At 39.4% G+C, this 21811-nt stretch overlaps 1 protein-coding gene across 2 annotated transcripts in view; it reads right to left on the bottom strand.

Annotated features, from left to right (window-relative positions):
- Mctp2 (multiple C2 and transmembrane domain containing 2) overlaps positions 1–21811 on the bottom strand; it is a 188059-nt gene that overhangs the window by 56558 nt on the left and 109690 nt on the right. For both annotated transcript variants that reach the window (XM_035441380.1, XM_035441381.1), the window contains exons 14-16: positions 21591–21692; positions 20277–20351; positions 18328–18447 (exon numbers count right to left, since the gene is read on the bottom strand). In XM_035441380.1, the coding sequence (XP_035297271.1) occupies positions 18328–18447; positions 20277–20351; positions 21591–21692 (297 nt within the window). The remainder of the gene's footprint in view (positions 1–18327; positions 18448–20276; positions 20352–21590; positions 21693–21811) is intronic.

Here is a 21811-nt window from a genome sequence, read left to right as displayed (position 1 = left end):
AGTCTGCTGCTGGACATGTTCAGTATCCTTCTTTCTCTTTCTGCTCTATACACACACACACACACACAAAACATGGAACAGCCTTCTTTATACAGCTAGTTTCCATACTAAGCTGGATTCTGTAGTCCTACCTGGCCTGGAACTCACTGTGTAAACCAGTTATCCTGGAATTTGCAGTGATCTTTCTGTCTCTTCCTCCCCGTGGAGATGCAATATTCTGACAACATCTTTTACATTCTAAAAGACTGGAATTTGAGCTGGATCTCACAGTCAAAGTTAATAATATACCTTGGAGTTACTTAAACTTAAGACTGCTATTCAACTATTTACTTAGCCTGTTTGTTTAACATGCCTTTAAGAGAACACTGTAACATTCAGCCTTACTCGCTTTGGATATCCATGTGATCAACATTGATAACCTAAGGCAATGTGTAACTGCAATCTTAAATTAGGGGTCTCCCAGAGCCCTAAACCAGAAAATGCATATGTATCATTTCCTGAAAGTTTCAAATACAGAGGCTGAAAGCAACTTCCTAAAATGTACCAGGTAAGTTGAAAGCAGCAAGTTTTGATATTGGTTGATAAACATTGATGATTGTTATGTTGGTCGGCTGGGACCAGTTAGAGTCAATGACTTAAGCCCTTATAAAACTGTTAAATACTTCAGTAAAGTATCCCATTCTTTCTCCTGATAGACCATATAGGGATAGACAAAGACACAGATGCAGGTACAGATCTAGACTCATTCAACAGACACAGGACAGAAGACACAGGAAATGTAAGCAGAGAATTCAAATCTGAATTCACTCTTGGTTAAATGAAGCCAAGGGGAAGTGCTTTGATTTCATTCCTTAACACAACACCAGTGTGTTATTGGTGACTCAGAGTTAATCGCTCATACATACAATCACTGCACTTCCCAAGTCCTAGATTACAGGAATATGCCACAGCATATGCTCATTTCTAATTAAAGAGTCTTCCCATGTTCTTTCTCTGAAAATAACATCACTTAGATGTCTGTATGACGTTTATGGTCTGTATGTGCTCTCCAGTTCTTGATACTTTACATTTCACTCATGGCCCAAAACAATCTCCACATCACACATAAAGGACAGACAACAAATTTATAAAGCACAAAGTGCTAAACTGAACGAAAGAAAAGATATGCATCTAATGTGCTGTAACTATTGGCTTTTCCCCTGTAATAATCATAATTTCCAGTCTACAATCAGACAATACATTTATTACAGAGTTTTCTATTCTCATTAAAGAAAGGGGCAGAAAACCCTTACATCTCTATGTATTCTTTTATATACCTGGGTACCTGAAGGGGTCAAAAACAATAGTTCCATTGTGTGGACTGTGAGGGTCTTGCCCCTTTTGGAAGCATTATTTTGGGCTGTTTGGTATCCTCCATAGAAGAGAATGAAAGAGGCACACTCTAATCATACTCCAGCTGGACAAGGCTTGCTGTGAAAGGGCTCTCTGTCCAAAGTCGGAGAGCAGCACACTGTAACTATGGCTATAGTTGAACAGTCATTGGTTCTTTGTGTTTATAGAATGATGAGAATAAAAACAAGGTGTGGACAGGTCTGCTATTAAATAAGAAAAGATGATTAACAGAAGACTATCATTAAGCAAAGAGGTCCTGTCTGCTGAGTTACCCCATTTGAAGTTTTGTTTCTGGGACTGAAAGCTTCAGGACTGTAGGGTGTTCATACCAAGCCTTCTCAATATATATTGCCTCAGCTGAAAGCAAACTCAGGTGCCTTAATTCCAAGGACCTCTTCAGACTGAGTAGTGAGGGATGCTATGCATAGCAAAGTAGAATTCCTTTAGCAATCCCACCAAGAATGTCTTGGAGTACCTCTCTTAGAGTACTACTAATTTGCTTAATTGGAAAGCAAAATTGTGCTTGCATCTGAGCCACTCATATCTGCCATTGAAGACAAATAAGTTGCCCTGATTTGGAATTGCCTTTCAAGGATAGACACATTTAGGAGTTTTCAATTATTCTCATCATCAGGATCCCAGGAAAACCTCCTCTTAAAGTAGAGACACTCTTATAAATCAGAAAAAATCCAAAAGTTCTCACAGCACAGCTCCCATACTCCTGTGTATACTCAACCCAGAAGTCTTTTTCTCACTAACAAGAAAGTTCAAGTCTAGTCAAAACAGAATAAGCACACATTCAACTGTAACCTAGCAGGCTGAAAATATGTTGCATTATGTAAAAAAGAAAAAAAGTGCATTTACTTAGATGAAGAAAGACAACAATGATCCTATTTATACATTTTCTGAATTCTATCTAATGTATTACACTAAAGGACAAAAGCACTACTTAAAAAAAAAAACTTTTTATTGATTCTTTGTGGATTCTACATCATGCATCCCAATTCCACTGATTTCCCCCAACCCCTTGCTTTCATCCTCTGCCCTTGGGACCTCCCCTGAAAACAAAATTTAAAGTAAAACCAAAAATACAACAATACAAAAAATAAGCAAACAAGCAAAAACAATAAAAACACTCCAACACCCACCTCATCTACAAACTGCTTGAGTATATAAAGGGGCTGAACCTGTAAACCGGAAGCTATAGGATCTCCAGGACACAAGGCAACAAAAGGATATTCAAGAAGAGTCCAAGTGAGGACCCAGAATCATAGATATAGCAGAAGTCAGAGGCCTAAAACCAGACCCATGACTCTGCAATGAATACTTACAAGTAAAGATGTATGGACTAAAGGGTACACTGTGTGACTCACTGGGCCACGCTACAGCTTCCACACCCAGATTTCTTTTTTAATATTCCATTTAATGGCAAGAATAGAAAATAAATTCCTTTTTTTCAACTAGATTAGAAACAGAACCATTGGAAAGGATCACAAAATGAAAATATTTCCAGGGTACCTTTAAAAGCCGAGAGGCAGATGCCAAGGTAGCACCAAAGCCAAGAGATTGTTTATTTTAATAAAGCTATTCTATGTACAGCCTTAAATTAAGAGTGGCACTGAGACCAGGGAATGTCTAAACCATCACCACCTGCTTGCCCTGAAAAATCAGTTAAGTCCCATTTTCATAGCGGCCACATTTTAACCAATAAAACGCAGACAGCTCCATCATCCCCATTCCTTGAGTTACTCTGAGAGAACATGCTGGAAACCTACATCCTTAGTCTCACCTCACCTCCCTGTTCACATCTGTATGAAGGCACTGCAGTCAGAGTAGCCCTGGGAGGTGGGGGTGGAGCTGCATCCTGGGACCAGGAGGGAGGGAGCAAGGTGAGGGCGCGGGAGCAAAGACAGGGGAGGAATGCTGGCTCCGATCAGCTTCCTATCAAGAAACCTTCCTCTTCTGAGTTGAGCCACATCGTTTTTTCAAAGGTTCTTTCTGCCTCCCCTTCTCTTTTCTTCCCCCACCTTCAAAACAGAATTCTCTGCTGCATTTTCTGAGCAATAGACGAGATCCAACTTTGGAAGTTGAAAGCAAGGGCAGAAAAGCCATCACAAGTGTTTTAGTAATTAAACGAATATGCATAATGAACCATATGCCCAAAGGGCCTGTTCTTCATGTGGGCCAGATTTTTGTTTGAATTTTTAATTTTTATATACAGATGAAACATTCAGTGCAATCTACCAGCAGTGTGAGATAACACACAGAAAGAAAAATGTGTGAGAAGGAGTCCACCAAGTAGAAGCAGGGGCCGGAGATCCTAGAGAAGCGCTCCTCTGAAGATTTTGATCCAAATGTGTTTTTCTCCCTCCAGCAATTGTTCCTGTCATCTGCTTAGAGTCTTCAAGACACACATATAATGCCCACACTGACAGCTTTATACAGGATGAGTAAAATACTGTGTTGTCGACTAAGAAGTGTGAAAAATCCCAAGGGACAAACAAGGATTTCTTTAAAAAAAAAAAATCCTTCCACACCCATCACTCAGTACAATTGTGAATCACAGGGAATCCTCCTAGGTCTCTTTCGCATGCTACATAAACATTATACTGTGGGCTCCAGGCCATATACACAATCTGGATTCATAGTTGCGGCTGATCTAAGAGGGATCCGTTCCTCTTGGTTATGCAATGGTACCTAGTGAGGAGAGAACATCCAGAGTGGTATATAGACCTGCCCTCCCCACTCCTACAGCACACAGATTACAAATGTAACACACTGTGTTCTTCCAAACACACAGACACCAGTGTTCCCTAAACTGCCATGTGAAAGAATTAGTCAAGCCTTCATTTACGTTTGTTCGGGTCATTTAGGAATGATCACATTGTTTCGTGGGCTCCTGGGTGTACAAGATTTAGTAAATACACTCCAAAGTGGGGAGGGGTGTTTGTAGAAATGTCCTTGTATGCTATGTGAAGTTTACAGTGAAAGTCTAGACAAAGCTATCAGGTCATTAATGTGGATGTGTCTTATGAACATTTTAGACCATGTGTGGCTGTGTGTGTCCTTGTGTGTGCATGCATGCCTATGCATGTGAGTGTGTGTTTCAGAGTATACACGTTATGAGGACACATGTTTATATACATGTGTATTTGTGTATGTGTGTGTATTGTGTGTGTGTTCGCATGCACATGTGAGGGCACACATGTCTGTGTTTCGGTAAAGGATGAAGCCCACAGATATTAAGGCTCACACTTCCCCTCTTTTAACTGATCTACTTATCTAACCCCAATGCAAATGCCAAGCAGCATTCTAGCACTGAGAAGACATGATGAAAATATATTGGGCCAAAAATCCATGCAGCGCTTTGGACCTGTGTGCAGCCCCAGGGGACACAGTGGTACTGTCCTTCTCACAAGGTAAACTCTAGGGTATTTAAGGAGCAGGTAGGAACCATGCTGTCATCATCCCCCCTGGTTACTTTCATCCCTCATTAGGGATGTGGGCCTTCCAGTCTAGCAGGGATCTAGTGGTCTAGGTGAAAAGACAGATACACTTCAACTGCAGCAGAAGACAAAAACCTGCCAAGGAGCATCACCTCTCCTGGTTGCTTAAACCCTTTAAGGATGTGTGTGAGCAATTAGAGAGGGAGTGTAATCTTTGCAGAGTGCATTAACACTCCCCGACCTCCCAGACAATAGATCAGACCTCAGACACATAATGCTTCCCTAAGGCTTTTTAGCCAGTATATTTGATCTCTTAGTCACTCAGGGCCCCGATACCAAAGGTATCATCCACCTCCCAAGCATTATTCTCAGGCAATAGTGTCCACTATGGACACTGGACTTAGTCAAGCCGAAAGCCGGATTGTCACTACAATCAGCAAGACACCCCCCCCCCCATTTCTTCCAAGCTACAAAGCCAGTTCTGGAAAAGTAAATGAGATACATGAATATGCATAGGTCATTTGATGGTCACAAGACAGGGATGGGGCTATCCCCCCAAAACACACCATGCTTTTGCTCTGAAAATTAGCTTCATAATAGACCCCTTGAAGAAAACCTCATGTGAGCGATAAACAATTTAGTCATACGCAAAAGACAGCAATAGGGTGGGGGTAGGGGGATCAAATACAGTCCTCACACTGCTAGCTTTTAAATCTCCTATCCTGCGGGCTTCTCGGCAGGACAACTGGTCAAGCAGTAACCTATTTCCCGATGAACACGTCCTCTATGACTGCTAATCTCACAGCGGAAGCTTGGCTTTCACCATTTATTATAAACATTTTCGAGAATTGCTTACCACGACATATTTTTAATGGATTAGATTCTGGTCAGCTGCTAACAGAGCAGAGAACTGAATATTCTTCATATGGAGGCTGCAAAATAGGTTTTCAGGGGGTCGGACTTGCCTTCCCCTAGTCTGCCTCATGAGTAATTGAAAGAGCAATTGAAAGAGAATATAAGAAATCTGGTTTCTTTTCTGTCTTTCTCTGTCTCTCTCTTACCACCCCCCCCCCTTCTATTAGAAGACGGTCTGGATCCAAGGGACCAGTAGACAAGACCTTATTGGGTTTTGAACTTTATCATAAGACTTAGCAGACAGTTCCAAAGAAAGACAATGACAGAAATTCAGTTAATTTCCCCCGGACCATCACAGTCACTCGCTGATGACACTCAACTTCTAAAGCCTAAAGCATTTAAACCAAAATAATTACATTTCCTTAGAATTGTGTCAGTTCCCTCAGAAAATGTGCACTGCAAGGTTTTTTTTTTAAATGAGGCTACAAGAAAATAGGAAAGCTGAAATTAGCTTTATGCTTAAGCAAATCATTCTAGAGTCAGTGTCTTGAAGTTGAAACCTAAAAAATTGCAAATGAATATATGTTTTTGCAAAAATAGTGATTTAAGAACTTTTGAACCTTAACCTGATTCAGAGAAAGAAATCTAGAGTCTTTAAGTCATTAACTTTGCCTTTACAGTTCCTAATGTCCACAATGAAAGAATGAGAGAGATGGAAATGTTATTGTATTTCTATGCACTTTCTAATTGAGGACAATTGTTTGTGCTGTGATTTTTATCATTGGATAACATCTTTTAGAAATCTGTGATTCTAAGTACATTGAAAGTAACCTTAAGTATTCAAGTAAAAAAATGCCCCTTAAAGCAACTGGGTTTAATATTATAGCTTAAATGTATGTCTTTTTACACACACACACACACACACACACACACACACACACACACACACACACACACACGGAGACCAGATTTTCAAAACAACCAGTAATGTGCAACTTTACCTAAAAGTTATGTAAAAATAAAATGCAATACAAATGTGCAAGGTATCTAATTGACACAGAAAATCTGCACTAACCTGACAATAATCTATATTTTATCCCTTCTGCATGGAGATAAACAGGCTACATGATATGAGAGAAAATGATTACAAAAACGGAGCAGAAAATTACACAACATGGAAATTAAATTTTTTAAATGGATGTAATAATTTCTGTTTACAGATTATTGTATCAATTAAAAATAAATTGCTGGAATTAAAATCCCCACGTAGTCAACAGAAAAGTACCTTGGGATTGATCTCATTTGTGGGTTTCTGTCGCCACCTGCAGGATTCTAAATAAAGCAGACAAGCATCAAGCTACTTGCTCTTTTTAAAAATTTCCTTTCCTCCTTTTCTTCTTTTTTTTTTTTCCTGTTTCCTCCAACTTGTCTTTGTGTGGAGGGGGTGGGGGTTTGCTGGCCATAAATAAATAGTGTTCTTTGGTAGCAGTTACATTTTTGAAAAATTAAAAACCACACTAAAAGGCAAAATTAAACATACTAGAAAAGATTCATTTAAGGAGGGCTCCAGCAGCTTATTTTCAACACATGCTTTATTCTCCTATCTTCCAAAGTGGAATAGGCGGTTGTGGACCACATATAGAAGTTTCCTTCCAAAAAGGACTGTATTCGATTCCCAAGAAAACAGATCATGTTTGGGAACAATTCACAAACTATTTCTGAGCATTGTACCTAGATCTATCCAGAGTAGAGGCAATATTGCTATTAGCAAACACATACTCAGTATTCTGCTGCTTTGAAAATAGAAGGCATATTTTAAAACATTTTACAAAAATTATGATTGTAGACCAATGAATGAAGAACAGGTTTTTACGGCAGAAGTCAAAACACAGCACTTTGAAACCACATGGATCCCAGGCTACTATAGTCATTGCCATCATCTACATCATCACCAGCTCTATGCTCACAGCATGCTGATGGTGGAGAGCCATTTGCCTTAAAAGAAGGGTCAGCCAAATGCATATGAGCCATGATTCAAATTTATGCCCCTGTGAGGATTACCTTTGCAAGCAGCAAGACCACTGACTTACAAACTAGTTTTCAATAGGAGGACTTGAGGGGAAAACATGCTGTTTAAAAAAACAACAAAACCTGTGGCTGCCATGTAAGATGCAATTCATACCCAGGAACTAAAACTATAATATCAAAGTGAATGCCAATAAAAGTCACACCTTGTAAAAATGGTCTAGGGCTGCAGTTTGGGGGGTTGGGAGGCAGCCAGTTATTCTGTCACTGGGAAGTCTAAGGAAGGCCTTGTTTCTACCCCTCTGAAGGAACGCAAACATTCCTCCAACTTTAAACTTCTGTGGCTCCATCTTTTCCAGATGTAAACAGCAGTCCTGGCTGCCTCATTCAGTATTGGTTTTGCCAAAAGGTGTATACCATGTCTTCCTTTTCTTGTTTTCCCCTGTTTTTTTTGACAAAAAGGCCATCTCCATGACAATTGAAAGAAACTTTAAAGAGATTTGGTAGAAATAGAAAACTCATTTCAAAGGGCCACAGGGAAAACAAAAGTGTGGGTTGTGGTAGTTTGAAGATCCCAGGGAAATAAAAATAGTTCACAAGCCCTGCTCAAGAACAAAACAAGAGGGCTGTGCATTGAATTTGATTATGGCTTTTCTCATATCTTTATGTTTTTTGGCATAAGTGAGATATGGACTATTAGGACAGTAAACAACACATACAAATAGAAACAAATAAACCACACACACACACACACACACACACACACACACACACACACACACACACACACACACCAATCTGTTATTTTAAAGAGCTAATGACATAACCCCAAGATCCAGGGAGAGGTAACAAAACCTGCCTTTGAAAAGCATAAATCAAATGGCAGAAGTGCAATCCAGCAGTAAACCCTAACCAGACCACAAAGCAGGTTGCTCTCCATAAACATCAGATCAGGCAGCTAGAATGATTACTGGGCTCTCTTGTAACTGTCACCTGTGGTGGGTCTAATTACAGGCTACCCAGGCAAGCACGCCCACATCACACAGCAATAAAAGGCCTTTCGTTTGCCGAGCCCAGCCAGACAATGAGAGCACACGCCACCTGATGCGGAGCCCCAAAAGATCAGCCAGAGAGACTAATAAAATGATAGCTTAGAAACAAATAACAAAGCTCAGACTGCAACAAAAAGGCAATATCAAATTAGCTGGAGATATAAGCACCGAGCACGGTTCTTCAACAGGTCAAAATCTATGCAGGGAATGGTTGTGGCTGTTTTCACACGTGCCCTTCCCTCTCTCTATTTCTAGATATTCTTTCCATTTTTGCATCACTGAAAATGTTTTCACATCCAGGTGTCATGTTAAAGAAACAGATGGAGAGGAGAAAAAACACTCTGCTCTTAAAAAAATAAAATAAAATAAAATACATGCTCCAAGATTCAATGACTGTGTTTTCCAGTTAGAGATCTCATCCAGGCCTCCTGTTGCTGGCTGCCTTTTGGCCAGTTTGCTACTAATTAGCACTACCCTGGACAGACAGGGTCACAAAAATGCCTATCAGAGAAGATGACAATAGAGTTGTCAGATTTTCTGCACCAGAGAAGTCACAGGTTAGTGTATCAGGGGAGGAATTAGAATAAAAGGAACAGATGGATTCCAGTGATCCTAGCATCCTTCCAGGAAGCAAGATTTAGATGCCTACTGTGTACCCAACACTATCATCAGCATTAAGAATTTAAGACTAGACCTTTGCCATTTGAAGCATGGCCTACCATACCATACCATACCATACCATACCATACCATACCATACCATACCATACCATAAAAATACATATAATCATTCTGCATGATTCCTTAGTGTAGCAAACAAACACAGTGTGTGTGTGTGTGTGTGTGTGTGTGTGTGTGTGTGTGTGTGTGTGTGTGTGTCCTGCTTTTGATGTGAAGCACCTGAGTGAGGCAAGTGTGAAGACAACTATCAAAACCTTGAGGGTGGTGGTTCATGCTTTGAGATTTGGTGGTTACAGGCATATTAATAAGTCTCTGGAAGTAATTGACTCTTGAACATCCACTACATCACAGAACACAGATGCTGGCATTTTTTTACCTCACAACATACACTTCACAATGAAATACTGTTTATAACTAGAACATCAATCCCCATCAGGATTTTCAACAACTCCTACCATTACTTGTAGCTTATTCCATTTAAAAAAAAATAAAAAAAACTGTTCCTTGTTTATTATCAAAGTTGGTTTTCAAGGAGATTTTTCTCATCAAACATTTTCATATTGAAAACATTATCTTTTAGTTTCAAATACGAGGAGGAAGGAAAGTGAAAGAATACAAGCAGAGAGGCAAAGTGTGATGTTTAGGGTTGTCATCTTGAATCTAGAGTCACCTGGGTGATGGGTATCTAGACAGGTCTTGGGAGGATTATTTTCATTGCATTAACTGAGGTGGGTTGAGCCACCCACTGTGGCTAGCACCATTCTCTTGGTGGGATGCTATATAAAAATGAGAAAGTGAACTGAGCACAGGAATTCATTGCTGACTGTTTCTTGATTGTGGATCTGATGTGACCAATGGTTTTAAGCGCCTGATGCCTTGACTGCCATACCAGGATGATCTGTACCCTGGAACTATGAGTTAGTATGAATCCTTTCTTCCATCTGCTGCTTATGTCAAAGAGTCTTCTATCATATCAGTAGGAATAGAAAGTAAGCAGCAAAGAAATAGTGAGGAGTAAGGAGCAGGAAGGTAAAGTGGAAAGAGTACATGGGGTGAGTCTGCAGGAAGAAAAAGAAAAACAGGTGAGGAAATTTGGTGGACCAATGGTTACATAGCAGGAGAAGTTCATTTTTGCCTCTCCATATGTAACTTTGGTAAACATGCTGGACCAGCAGCAATAATGGGAAAGAAGTGTAATAGAAAGAGGGCTGGCAGTAAAGAAAGCAGCCAACCATTAGCTACATAAAAGAGCCACATGGGTGTTACAATCCTATCTTTATCTAAGATTTGAGATTCCAATGTGAGAACTACATTGAAGCTCACAATAGGGTATGCCTGGAGATTAGGCTGAAGTATATTGAGCTCATTGGAATCTGAAAAATGCAAGGCTTCTATGAGAAAGCTCAGAGAATGGTGTGTGTGTGTGTGTGTGTGTGTGTGTGTGTGTGTGTGTGTGTGTGTGTGTGTGCATGCACACGCTGCCCACACACATCTGATGTTGTTTTCAAGTAAAAGTAGAAATGGGTGCTCAAAGTTCAGCCCAAGAAAACATACCTACTGACAACTGGGAATAGGTAACAGTAATGACAGAGTTCTGATGTGGAGACTAGGATAAAAATCATAGAGACTGAGCTTGTCATTCTTTTGCTCTCTAGCATGGCTACGTGAGGGTGACAGTGTGCACAGCTCTAGGATTAGGATAATAAAGGCCTGGTGTTTATGAGTCAAAATCTGCATCTTCTAAAATACTAAATGACTCAGTCTGCGTGTCCTATGATTCTGTCTGGCAGCACAATTCACTTTGAAGTTTGAAAACATAAACATGAAAATATGCTAAAATAGCTAATAGTGTCCTTTAACATCTTCTTTGGATAATTTTTTAAATGCAATTACTATAATTTTATTAAATGGCATAATTAGTTAATGCCTGAGAAGTTGTCAATATAAGGTACAATTATGCTGTAAAAATTGTAATCACAATGTACAATGATGAATTGTTCTTCTTTTAAAAAGTGTCAGAGAGAAAAAAAATCTTTACAATGTATTTGGAAGCATGTTACATAGTCTTCCATGTTAAAGATGTGAGGGATCATTGTATCAGGATTAAAACAAATGATATACCAAGAACTGCAAATTTTGCATGCATATTGTGTGTGTGCATGTACATACTGTTAAGATGTCTTAAGAAATTCCCCCTTCACACAAAATGGTTCAAACCTTGTGTTTATTTTCATTTCCTCTTATAAAAATATCGTTCAACTTTAAACTCCAACTTCACAGGCACTGACCATATGATACGAACAGTGGTGGTTGTCAATAGGTATGAAGATAGCCACCAAAAGAGTAATAAAATGTAAGTACAGCTGGTTATGAATAAACTCGTGACTGAGCTTGGGAAAAAAACTAAATATTTTAGATGCTGTAAACCAATATCCAAGTCATCAAAAAGCCACTTGAATGGCACCATCTAAGGAGCCCAGAAGCAAATTTCAGACTGTCTTTTTCATCCATAATAAAAGGAGATAAAGCTGAATGTCTCAGAGGATCATAGTCACTGTGATGGTTAATAATGATTGTAAACTCCACAGGCTCTAGGATCACCATGGGGACACATTACTGGGCATTTCTGTGAGGGAGAGTTGCAGCCTGAGTTCACTGAGGTGACAAGACCCACCTTGACTATTGTGGCACTACTTAATTACTGGTGATATCACTTGACAATTGGTGGGCTCTAGTCCTTGTTTGAACAAAACACAAGTGAGCTGAGTTCCAGCATCCATCCCTTCCTGTTTCTTGGAGTCCAGGTGACCAGGTGACATGGAGTCCAGGTGACCAGCTGCTTCTGTAAGATCTCAGCCTCATGACTTGCCTCATTTGATGGAAAGTAGTACCCTCTTATTCTAAGCTGATATGAACCTCTACTCCTTTACTGTCAGGGTGTTTTGTTATAGCATTAAATAAAACAACAGTCACCTCAAGGTTTTGCTAAACTGCTCTGGAGAACTGCTCAACAGAGCCAACAATTCACTTCGTAAGTGCCCCCCCCCCCGTGTCTGTGTGTGTGTGTGTTTTACACATATGTCTGTTGTGTGTTGGAATAGCTGGCTCCATTATTACTGTTTAGGGATCTCAAACTGTAAAGGAGTCTGTAAATGGTAAATACTGCTTATGACTAAGAAATAGAGAATTGTATGTTGAACCTTATTTGAGTGGTTGATGGATACCTTAAATTATATATCATATTACAAGTCCTGTCAACTCAAGAAAAATTCTTCATTTTTTTACACTCAAAAAGTTTAGGGAAAAAGTCACAGATGTTAAAGTCATAGCTTTATGAAGAAGATGTCCATTGATATATGGTAGATTTAGATTACTTTTTAATAGCAAATGTCTAAGGAAAAATTTAATAAAACAAGGAATCCATCAATGCCCTGCACACTAGCCTCTCTCAGTATAGGAGTTGTCTATCTGAAAGATTGGTGGAAAGACACAATGCCATAAAGGCAACTGTACTTTAAAAGCACCATGGGAGCTGTGCTATTAAAAGTAACCTTGTGATGAGTCCATCTCTTAGTAAATGTTATTTTTAATCACATGGAAAATGTATTTATATAATAACTTCATGTCTTTTAACAGCCTTGAGATAATGCATAAATCTATACAGAAAAAACAGAAAAGCAAAATCACATGTTTACAATTGATTCTACAGTATACTACATAATATCACAATGCAAAAGTATTTTTTTGTGTGTGAATCAATCCACTATCAAATGATGTGCTGCCATAGACATACTATGGGGATTAAACCTCACCAGAAATGCCTGCTTATTTACTGGTTGTGTAAGGTACCCTGAAGGCATTTGTTACTGTCCACAATGACTCCCTATTCTATCTACTTTTTTGTTTGTTTGTTTGTTTGTTTGTTTTGAGACAGGGTTTCCCTGTGGCTTTGGAGGCTGTCCCATACCTAGCTCTTGTAGACCAAGCTGGTCTCGAAGTCACAGAGATGCATCTGCTTTTGCTTCCTGAGTGCTGGGATTAAAGGTGTGTGCCACCACTGTCCAGCTCATTGTATTTTCTTTTTAACAACTTGAAATCTTAAAGAAGACTTGAAAAGTAGAAAATCCTTTCATGACCCATTTACTCAGCTGTTGTTTATGCTTCCTCTGAAAATTCTTTGGAATCATCTAAGATTATCCTTCCAACAGAGGGGAAACCAACATTCCAACTGGGGATTAACATAGAGCTAGTGCTTCCTAGATCACATTTTCGAGTTCCAAAGTGGATACAGGTCACATAATTCCTGAGGCTGGAACTGTTTATTTAATTTTAGTCCATCACTCAGAACAAAGCGACCCATGGAGTCCCACACAGGTAGGTGCCTTTCTCTCAGTTCTTGGGAAGAGGTGTCTCTTCCCAATTGACATGGCAATTCTCAAATAATCACTAAGTTTGCTCCAAGAATCAGAATATAAATCCAAAGACAAGGTTAGCATTGAATTGTGAGCATTAGTGGTAAGTAATATCTAGCCATAGAATAAAGCAGGGCCATTGTAAAGCTAGATGATCTATGTTTCAATCCTCACATGCCTCCAAACACACACACAAAAGAAACATTTCTACTGCATGGGTGCACATTTTCTCCTGTGAAAAAGTGGGCCCAGCTTTGGATCTACATCTGCAGTTCTTATGGGAACTCACTGAATTAGCATCTGAGCATTGGTTGGGATGGATACACCCAGTCAGGAAAGTTGTCATTTAAGCTCTCAGTATGCCCAGAGTTCAAGGTCTGTGTGGGTATAACAATGTGCATATGGATAAATACCATACTTACAAATAAATTCACAGAGCAGGATGCAGACAGATGTACTTACTCCCATGTACAATATGTTTGTTGCATTTGTTCTCTGTCAAGAACTTAACACTTATATTGGCTTTCAATTGGGAAAGTCAAGAACATGACTTTTTGAAGAGGGAAAATATATAGTTAATTTAGCATGTATAACTAACTTAAAATTCAGAGAAAACAATGGACCAAAATATTTAGCAAATGTTCATGAAGAAAACACAATTGCTAAAGACAGAATGAGAGTTTTCTTTGAAATATTCTGCCTAATGAAATGCATTGAGGTGTTTTGGCCATTCCCCATATAATGCAAACTTAGCATCTATAAAGTATGTTTTATTGTATTACATGTGATTTATTTTGGAGATTGTACTTTAACTAAATACTTATATTAAATATATTTTAAATTAAAATATAGTGATTACTCCTTCCCTTTCTTCCCTTAAGCCTCTCTGATGTCCCCTCCTTTCAACTACTCTTTGCATGTTGCCCCATCAAATCAGTGGCCTCTTCTTTGATTTGAATTTTTGCAACAACAAATTAAACAACACACAGTAACTTTTAACATAGCAGGTATGAGGAAGTATTCAAGATAGCATTCTTTCCCTGGCATTGGGGATGCAACCACCCACACAGCATCAAGAAGATAAGTGCTACAGTGAATCGGGTTTATGCTCAGATAATCTAACATGATAAATTCTTCCATGTCTGATTACACTCCCTGGACTTAGACATTAAAACACTGATTTAATTTTAAACTGAAATTTTCGACAAGGAAGGATCTAAGCAACACATACTCATAGAGATCCCAGGGAAATGTATGGCCTGCTTCCCTGAAGACTTAACATTAATAGCCAGCATATACATATAATCCCACAATGCACATGTTTTGTCTCATCAGAAGAACAGGAAAGAATATGAAGTTAGTAGACTGTTTTTGGAGCAAACTAAAGAAAGAAATATTTTCCCTCCTCTGCTGAGTATGTAGTGTACTAGCATTAATTGTTGTACTGGCAGGGACAGGGAAAGTCCTATCATGGATAGTTTGACCAAAATTGATCTTTTCAGGCCTAACACTATCTCTCATCTTCAAATACAATCTGGATGTTGAATAAATTCTCAGCTTAAACTTTGTGGGTTTCAGACACCCACAAAGCTGTCCTCCCCTGTAACACCCAAGCCAGCAGGTGGAATATAAAGGAAGTGCTAGGTTGATGAAGAAAAGGAAGCAGCACATTGCCCTAACTAGACCACAGCAGAACCATTAGTGGGTACCAGTGGTGATGTACACATCATCCTTGCAAATAAAGCCAAACCAAGAGGATGCTGAGCTTGCTTCTCTCAAGCACATTGCATCTTTCTGGCTCAGTTTAGTTGAGGAGCTACCTTTCTGCTGATAGACAGTCTCTGACAGAATTCCCACAGGCCCACAGAATACTCTATGAACAAAACATGCCTTCCCCAAAGAGCTTGACTACTCATGATGTAATTTAAACAACTGAAGAGGGAGGTTGGATGCGCGCGGGCGCGCACACACACACACACACACACACACACACACACACACACACACACACACACTCACACACACACACACCCCTTTAATTCTGTCTTTTAAGTGCATTTCAATCTAGTTCTTATTTTAAAGAGCAGAAACTCTTTAAATTGTACAGGGATAATTATAACGGTGGTACATAGTAACAGAAAGGGTTTAATAAAATCCCATTTTATTAGCTTTGGGGCAGGAACTATCTGCCTTTCAGGGTCTTGGTCTCTGAGATTCATCATGGTTAATCACAATTCATATGTTATAAACTTTTGCACATGAGTGCATTTCAACACTCAGGATAAGTGATACAGTTTATGTATATAGTAGGCCCTCATTATACTTGGGGTTCTGGTTCTAAGATTTCCTCCCCTCAGACATCCAAATCCCAGAGATGCTCAAGTACCTTACTTTCAATGTCATCATCTGCACTGTAACATACACATATCTTATAAAAAAATCTCTAGATTGCTTATAACCTGAAATGAAATGCAAATGAAGTACAGATAGCTGTGATACTATTTTGTATGAGTAAGACAAGAGAAATGTCTGTACTTGTTTAGTACAGATGTCATTTTGAAGGGTTTTTTTAGTTGTAGCTGGTTGGGTCTGTGAGATTGGAGTGCATGGGCACAGCAAGTCGACTCTACAGTGTGTGTGACTAAATCTGATCTTTTTTCAGTGATGTGTTAAAGGAAATATGCCATACATGTAAACAGTAGAGCTTGCCACAATCTCATAGTCCATGTATCCTTGGGCATAGGGCTTCAATAAATTAGGGAGGAGAGGACAGTACTGGTGTCCATCTGTCTGGCAACCTGTGTAGTACCAAGGAACATTGTTGCAGTCTCTAACTCCCTGGTAATGGCTCTTCTCTGAGGTGTGCCCAGCAGAGAGGACTCACCCACACAGAGCCAGTGGAGAAGAGGCCCCTGGCAAGGCTCTCTTCCTGTCCAGAAGTACTCTTTACTGGACAACCTGTTTCCATTCATTTGTTTTAATCTTTCTTCTGATCAGGCCGGCAGCCCATTAATCATTTCTGTCATCCCCTACAGAATCCAGGGCAACAGATCTGTTTTTCTAAAGTCTCAGAGCCAGAAATCAACTGAAAAAAAGGGAGGGGGAAATCCTCTACCTCTCATGCGGCTGACCAGAACGCTGGCTGGAAGCAGCCACCAATTGTGTTCACTTTCCTCTGAGGCCCATAATTGTACACAACAGCCCATGGAAAGTTTTGAAAGGGAATCTGGATAGGAAGTGGAGCTGGGGAGGTCCAAGAGGAGCCTAAGATATGAAGCCACCAGCTGAGGAGGGTGTAAGAAATGGAGGTGGCTAAATAAATGCCAGGACAACAACAGAGACATAGATGCCCTGAAATGATGCAAAAATAAAAATAAACCAATCAAAATGCTACCCAGTGGCAAAGAAAATGTCTCTTATGGAACTGACATAATTGGTTCACTAAAAAAAAAATGTGGAAATAACTTTGAGGTCTTAATGAAGCACTAATATCTTATGTTCATGTATAAATATACATACACACATATGTAACAGCTTTGTTTATATTTTATTTCTATATCAGTTTGATCTCATGACTATATTTATATGATATATACATCATCTAAATTAAGGCTGAGACTTCGAGGCAGAGAAAACATGGAGGATATACTGGCAACAGAAAACAGAGCCCAACTTGCCTTGATCACCACATATATATAGTCTAGCTATTGTAATCTCTTAACTATACAGAAACTGTATAGAAATTCACCACTAATACCTGGTATAAAAGACGTATAAGACAGTAGGAATCCAGGTATCTCCTCCATAGCTGACACTGTCAATATGTTTAAAAACCAGTTCCTTTACAAATGAGAGAGAATGCCCGGAGAAGCCAGACGAGGCTGTAGTGCCAAATGTGATGTTCTTCAAAGATCCATGGACCCTCAGTAACAGACTCAGGAAACATGACAATTTCTTAAAGCTCTCTAACTCTATGATATTATACTCATGAGAATGGGCCAAGGTTCTGAGAAAAATGTGTGTATCTCATATATGTAAGCGTTTCCAAATTATGGTATTGAGCCCTGTTTTAAGTTGCAGCAATCAATTGTATCCAAAGCTTGATGTGGATACATTTTCAATACTGAATTTTGTGAATGATTTTCTGAAAAACTAAAGTAGAACCAGTTAGTTATAATTTAGTCATACTACTTGCCAGCTGCCACTTTTTATAGACCATGTAAAGACTATATAAATAGACTGCAGTAACATCACAGAAACATCACAGAAACATGGCTCTTTTAAGCTGAGTGAGAAATGATATATGAATAGTATTTGAATAATTTAAAGAATTTTTATGGGTAACTTTTACCCAGGTACAGTCGTATAAAGGCTAATCCCCTATGTTATAATATAGTTTTGAGAGGTGAGTGGATACAAATAAACAGCAAATGATGCGAACATTACAAAGAAAAAAGAATCTTACCACAAATGCTATTGAACTTCTCAAGGTGGATTCCCATTGGAAGCAGCTTTTGAAGAACTGTATCGTATTCCATACTGCCATAGTGAGTCTTTTCACCCTGTCTGCATCTCTTGATAAGATCTGTGTTTTCAAAGATGGGAAACAGAGAGGTAGATGAGATTTATATTCCCTGGATGTTCCCATAGATCAGCTGCCCTGGCTGTTTAAATTGTATTATGTCCAGTGCCAATTAAAAAGTACAAAGTTTTACTTCTAAAATTATTTCAAAATATTGTCATCCATAGGGAACAAGAATTCCCAACCTGTACTATGGCTCATTGTCTGAAAAACAGCTTGTTTTAATAGTGTTCAGTTCCAAACTGAGCTGACAAGAGAGAGGTGTACACGAGTGCTGTGTGCATGCATGTACATGGTATGGGAGAGCACATGTGTGCATGGTGTGGTAAGGAGAGACGGAAGTATAGAGACAGAGCAAGAAAGAACAATACTGAGACAGAATGGGAATGAGTATCAAGATGTTATTTAGTATGGTCACAACTGGAGAGAATGCTATTAGGAAAGCCGTACGATTGATTACAGCTTAGTTAGACCAAAAGGTGTACTCGTAGAAAGGAAATCCAGCTCCCTGTTTCCCAGCTGTACAGTGATCAACAGGTTTCTCAAGCCTTATTGCCTGAAAGGATTGGCATTGTTTTTAACCTTACAGATGGTAGGGAAGAATTCATGACTTGGTTTTAAGGTTTTGTTTCATAAGTAAAAACTTCAATTTATGACCATCTAGGGTAACCCAGTGGTGTGCAGCACTTGAGGAGGGTCCTGACCCACCCAGGGAATTTCGCCCCAGATACTCTCAAGCCAAAGCCACCCCAGAGGCCAAGTTGTTTTGTAAAGGAAATCTCTTTTCTCCCAGCGGGAGGCACAGTATTTTGATTTGCTTGCAAAGCTGTCGCCCTGCCTACCTCCACTTCGGTTTTAACTTTCAAGTAAACAGAGCAAAAACAAAACAAAACAAAATAATAATAAAAATGAAGACTTTTACTTGGATTACACACAATGACTATTGCACTTAATGCTATGGCACCAAAACAAAACACTCAGTTACTTCCCTCCAGAAGACTGCTAAATCCTTTCCCCAGTGCAGGGGCCCAGAAGTTCATGGGAAACAAAAGGAAGATAAGATTGCTTTATATTTAACTGCTTTGTGTCATGCACAGCTGCTCACCCCAGAGGAAGCTGTGGAAGTAATAAACACTTTTAAAGGGGGGACACTTTGTTCTTTGTTACACAACTGAAGAGGAACAATGGGTCCTGACTGAAATCCTGGACTATCTAAAGAGGACAGGGAGGGACACAGAAGAAAGAAATGCAAAGGTCATGGTTTTTCTTTTGGAATATGAAGTTCCTCCCCACTCATCCTAGATCTTTACCTTTTGTTGAACTGATAAGAATTCAGGGTGATGGGCAAACAGTAAGACAGCTAATTCAATGTGGGGTAAAATGCCTACACACCCTAAATTTAGACACAGGTTGCAAATAGGTGAATCCGAGGCTAGAAGCTTCCTCAGTCCCTTGGGAAATTCCTTCATCCACTGAACAGAGAGCCCTTGTGTTCAACTGTCAGAGAAGAAACCAAAATGAAGCAAGCGAAGAGGGTGGACAAAGAAATTTAGGTTGTCTGTGCTCCACGCTCACTTTTAGAGATCTGTTTGGCACACTACAGGGTGCACACTCCCTCTTGACTGACATGGATATGCTTTACGTCTCTCCTCATTGACCTGGCTGAAGCCCCATTATTGAGAGAGAAGACAAGAGAAGGAGTAAAAAGATGAGGAGGCCAGATGAAAAGGGAGTAAGAGAGGAGAGAAGTGGAAGAGAACCCAGCCATAACCACCAACACTTGGATCCTGGGTGCTGCATGCACTCAAAGGCCAGTTGTTGGGCGTCCCTACCTTTTTGGACAGCTTACGGCTGTCCTCCACAAAGCGTTTCTCTTTTGGAGTGAAGGTTCTGATGCTTGCTTTGACCTGTGAAAACACAGCTGTTAAAGGGACAGCATTCACAGGGATTTCATTCTCTTCCCAAGTGGCAGAGATCACAGAAAATGAGACCTTTTAACACAAAGGCCATGGGTAGAACCAGAAAGTGGTGGGTCCAGTCACGCCTGGCCACTTTCCAGGGTCTCAGAGTCATAAAGTCTCTGGGTAAGTCAGGCTGAACCTAGGACAGTTTTGTCATCAGCTGGATAAACCCACAGAAGTATTTCAAACCAGAACAGACACCGAGCTTCATAAATTTTCATGCTAATATAAATAACAAAAATTTCTCCTCTCATTTTGAACTAAACTTTTGGCAATTGTACCTAAAACAGGAATGACAGTTCTCAGTCCATAAAAACAACATTTCCACAGACAATCTCATTACCACTAGTGACCTGAAAAAGCAAGTAAATGGTCCATGTGAGCTCGTTTACAGACGGAAAACTGAGCCCCAGAGGAATTTACTGACTTGTTCAAACCAGCACAGTGAGGGAAAACTTCAAAACCTGAAACGCAAATCTACCTCCACTGTATCTCTCAACCAACACATTTCCACCTGCGACTGCACCCATGTCTTGGATGAATAACATAATCTCCACATAATCCATACAAAAGTGCTTCCCAGAAGAAAGCAGCAGATTGGGTCACCTCTCCGGCAAACCAGACAGATGGTGTGTTTGAGTGGAAAAGGAAGGGAGTAGGGAGAATACACTCATTTTGATGACCATCTCCTGATTTCAGCATTACTGAGGATTTGAGACTATAGAGATATATAATCTATGATACTCATTGTTTTAGAGACCACCCAGCTTGCATGTCACAGATTAAACAGATATGCTATATATGTAGCTTATATATAACATAAAATTTGTGTTTATAGAATGGAATATCTATACGTATAATACATCATATATCTGTGTAATCAGTAGATGACATATAGATATGAAAAGTATATATGTATGTATACAAAGACTACCTTTTCCTTCATTTTTAATTTTTTTCCTTGACATTTAGATTACTGAGAATTTAAACCTCATCAATCCTGCTGGCTCAACTATTTGAAACCTGGAACATTCAACATGGATTTTATGACTGAGGTGTAAACACAACACCATTTATTCTCCAGCTTCAATTCTGAAATATTTGACATTAATCTGAGACCACACAGGCTGAACGCCATGTGTTTTGGGTACTGAGAGGGTGGGAGGCATACCCTGGGGTACTTACCGGATTATATATGAGGTCCATCTCTAAGTAAATAAGTCCTTTAAAAGCTTGCTCCAAATCTTTATTCTTCAATACATAACAATTTGGTTGACCATCTCTAATCTGTTAGGAATAAAAGACAAAGTACATATTGGTGCCAATGTTTTGTGTGTTTTAAATGGAAAAAAACAAAAACTAACTTTGACTAAGTTGAAAACATATTTAGTTTTTTGGCCTCTGTA

The sequence above is a fragment of the Cricetulus griseus genome, chromosome 3 (assembly GCF_003668045.3).
Source record: "Cricetulus griseus strain 17A/GY chromosome 3, alternate assembly CriGri-PICRH-1.0, whole genome shotgun sequence".
Classification (NCBI taxonomy): Eukaryota; Metazoa; Chordata; class Mammalia; order Rodentia; family Cricetidae; genus Cricetulus; species Cricetulus griseus.
Note: the sequence above shows the minus strand (reverse complement) of the source record. Positions and strands in the feature narration are given on the sequence as shown.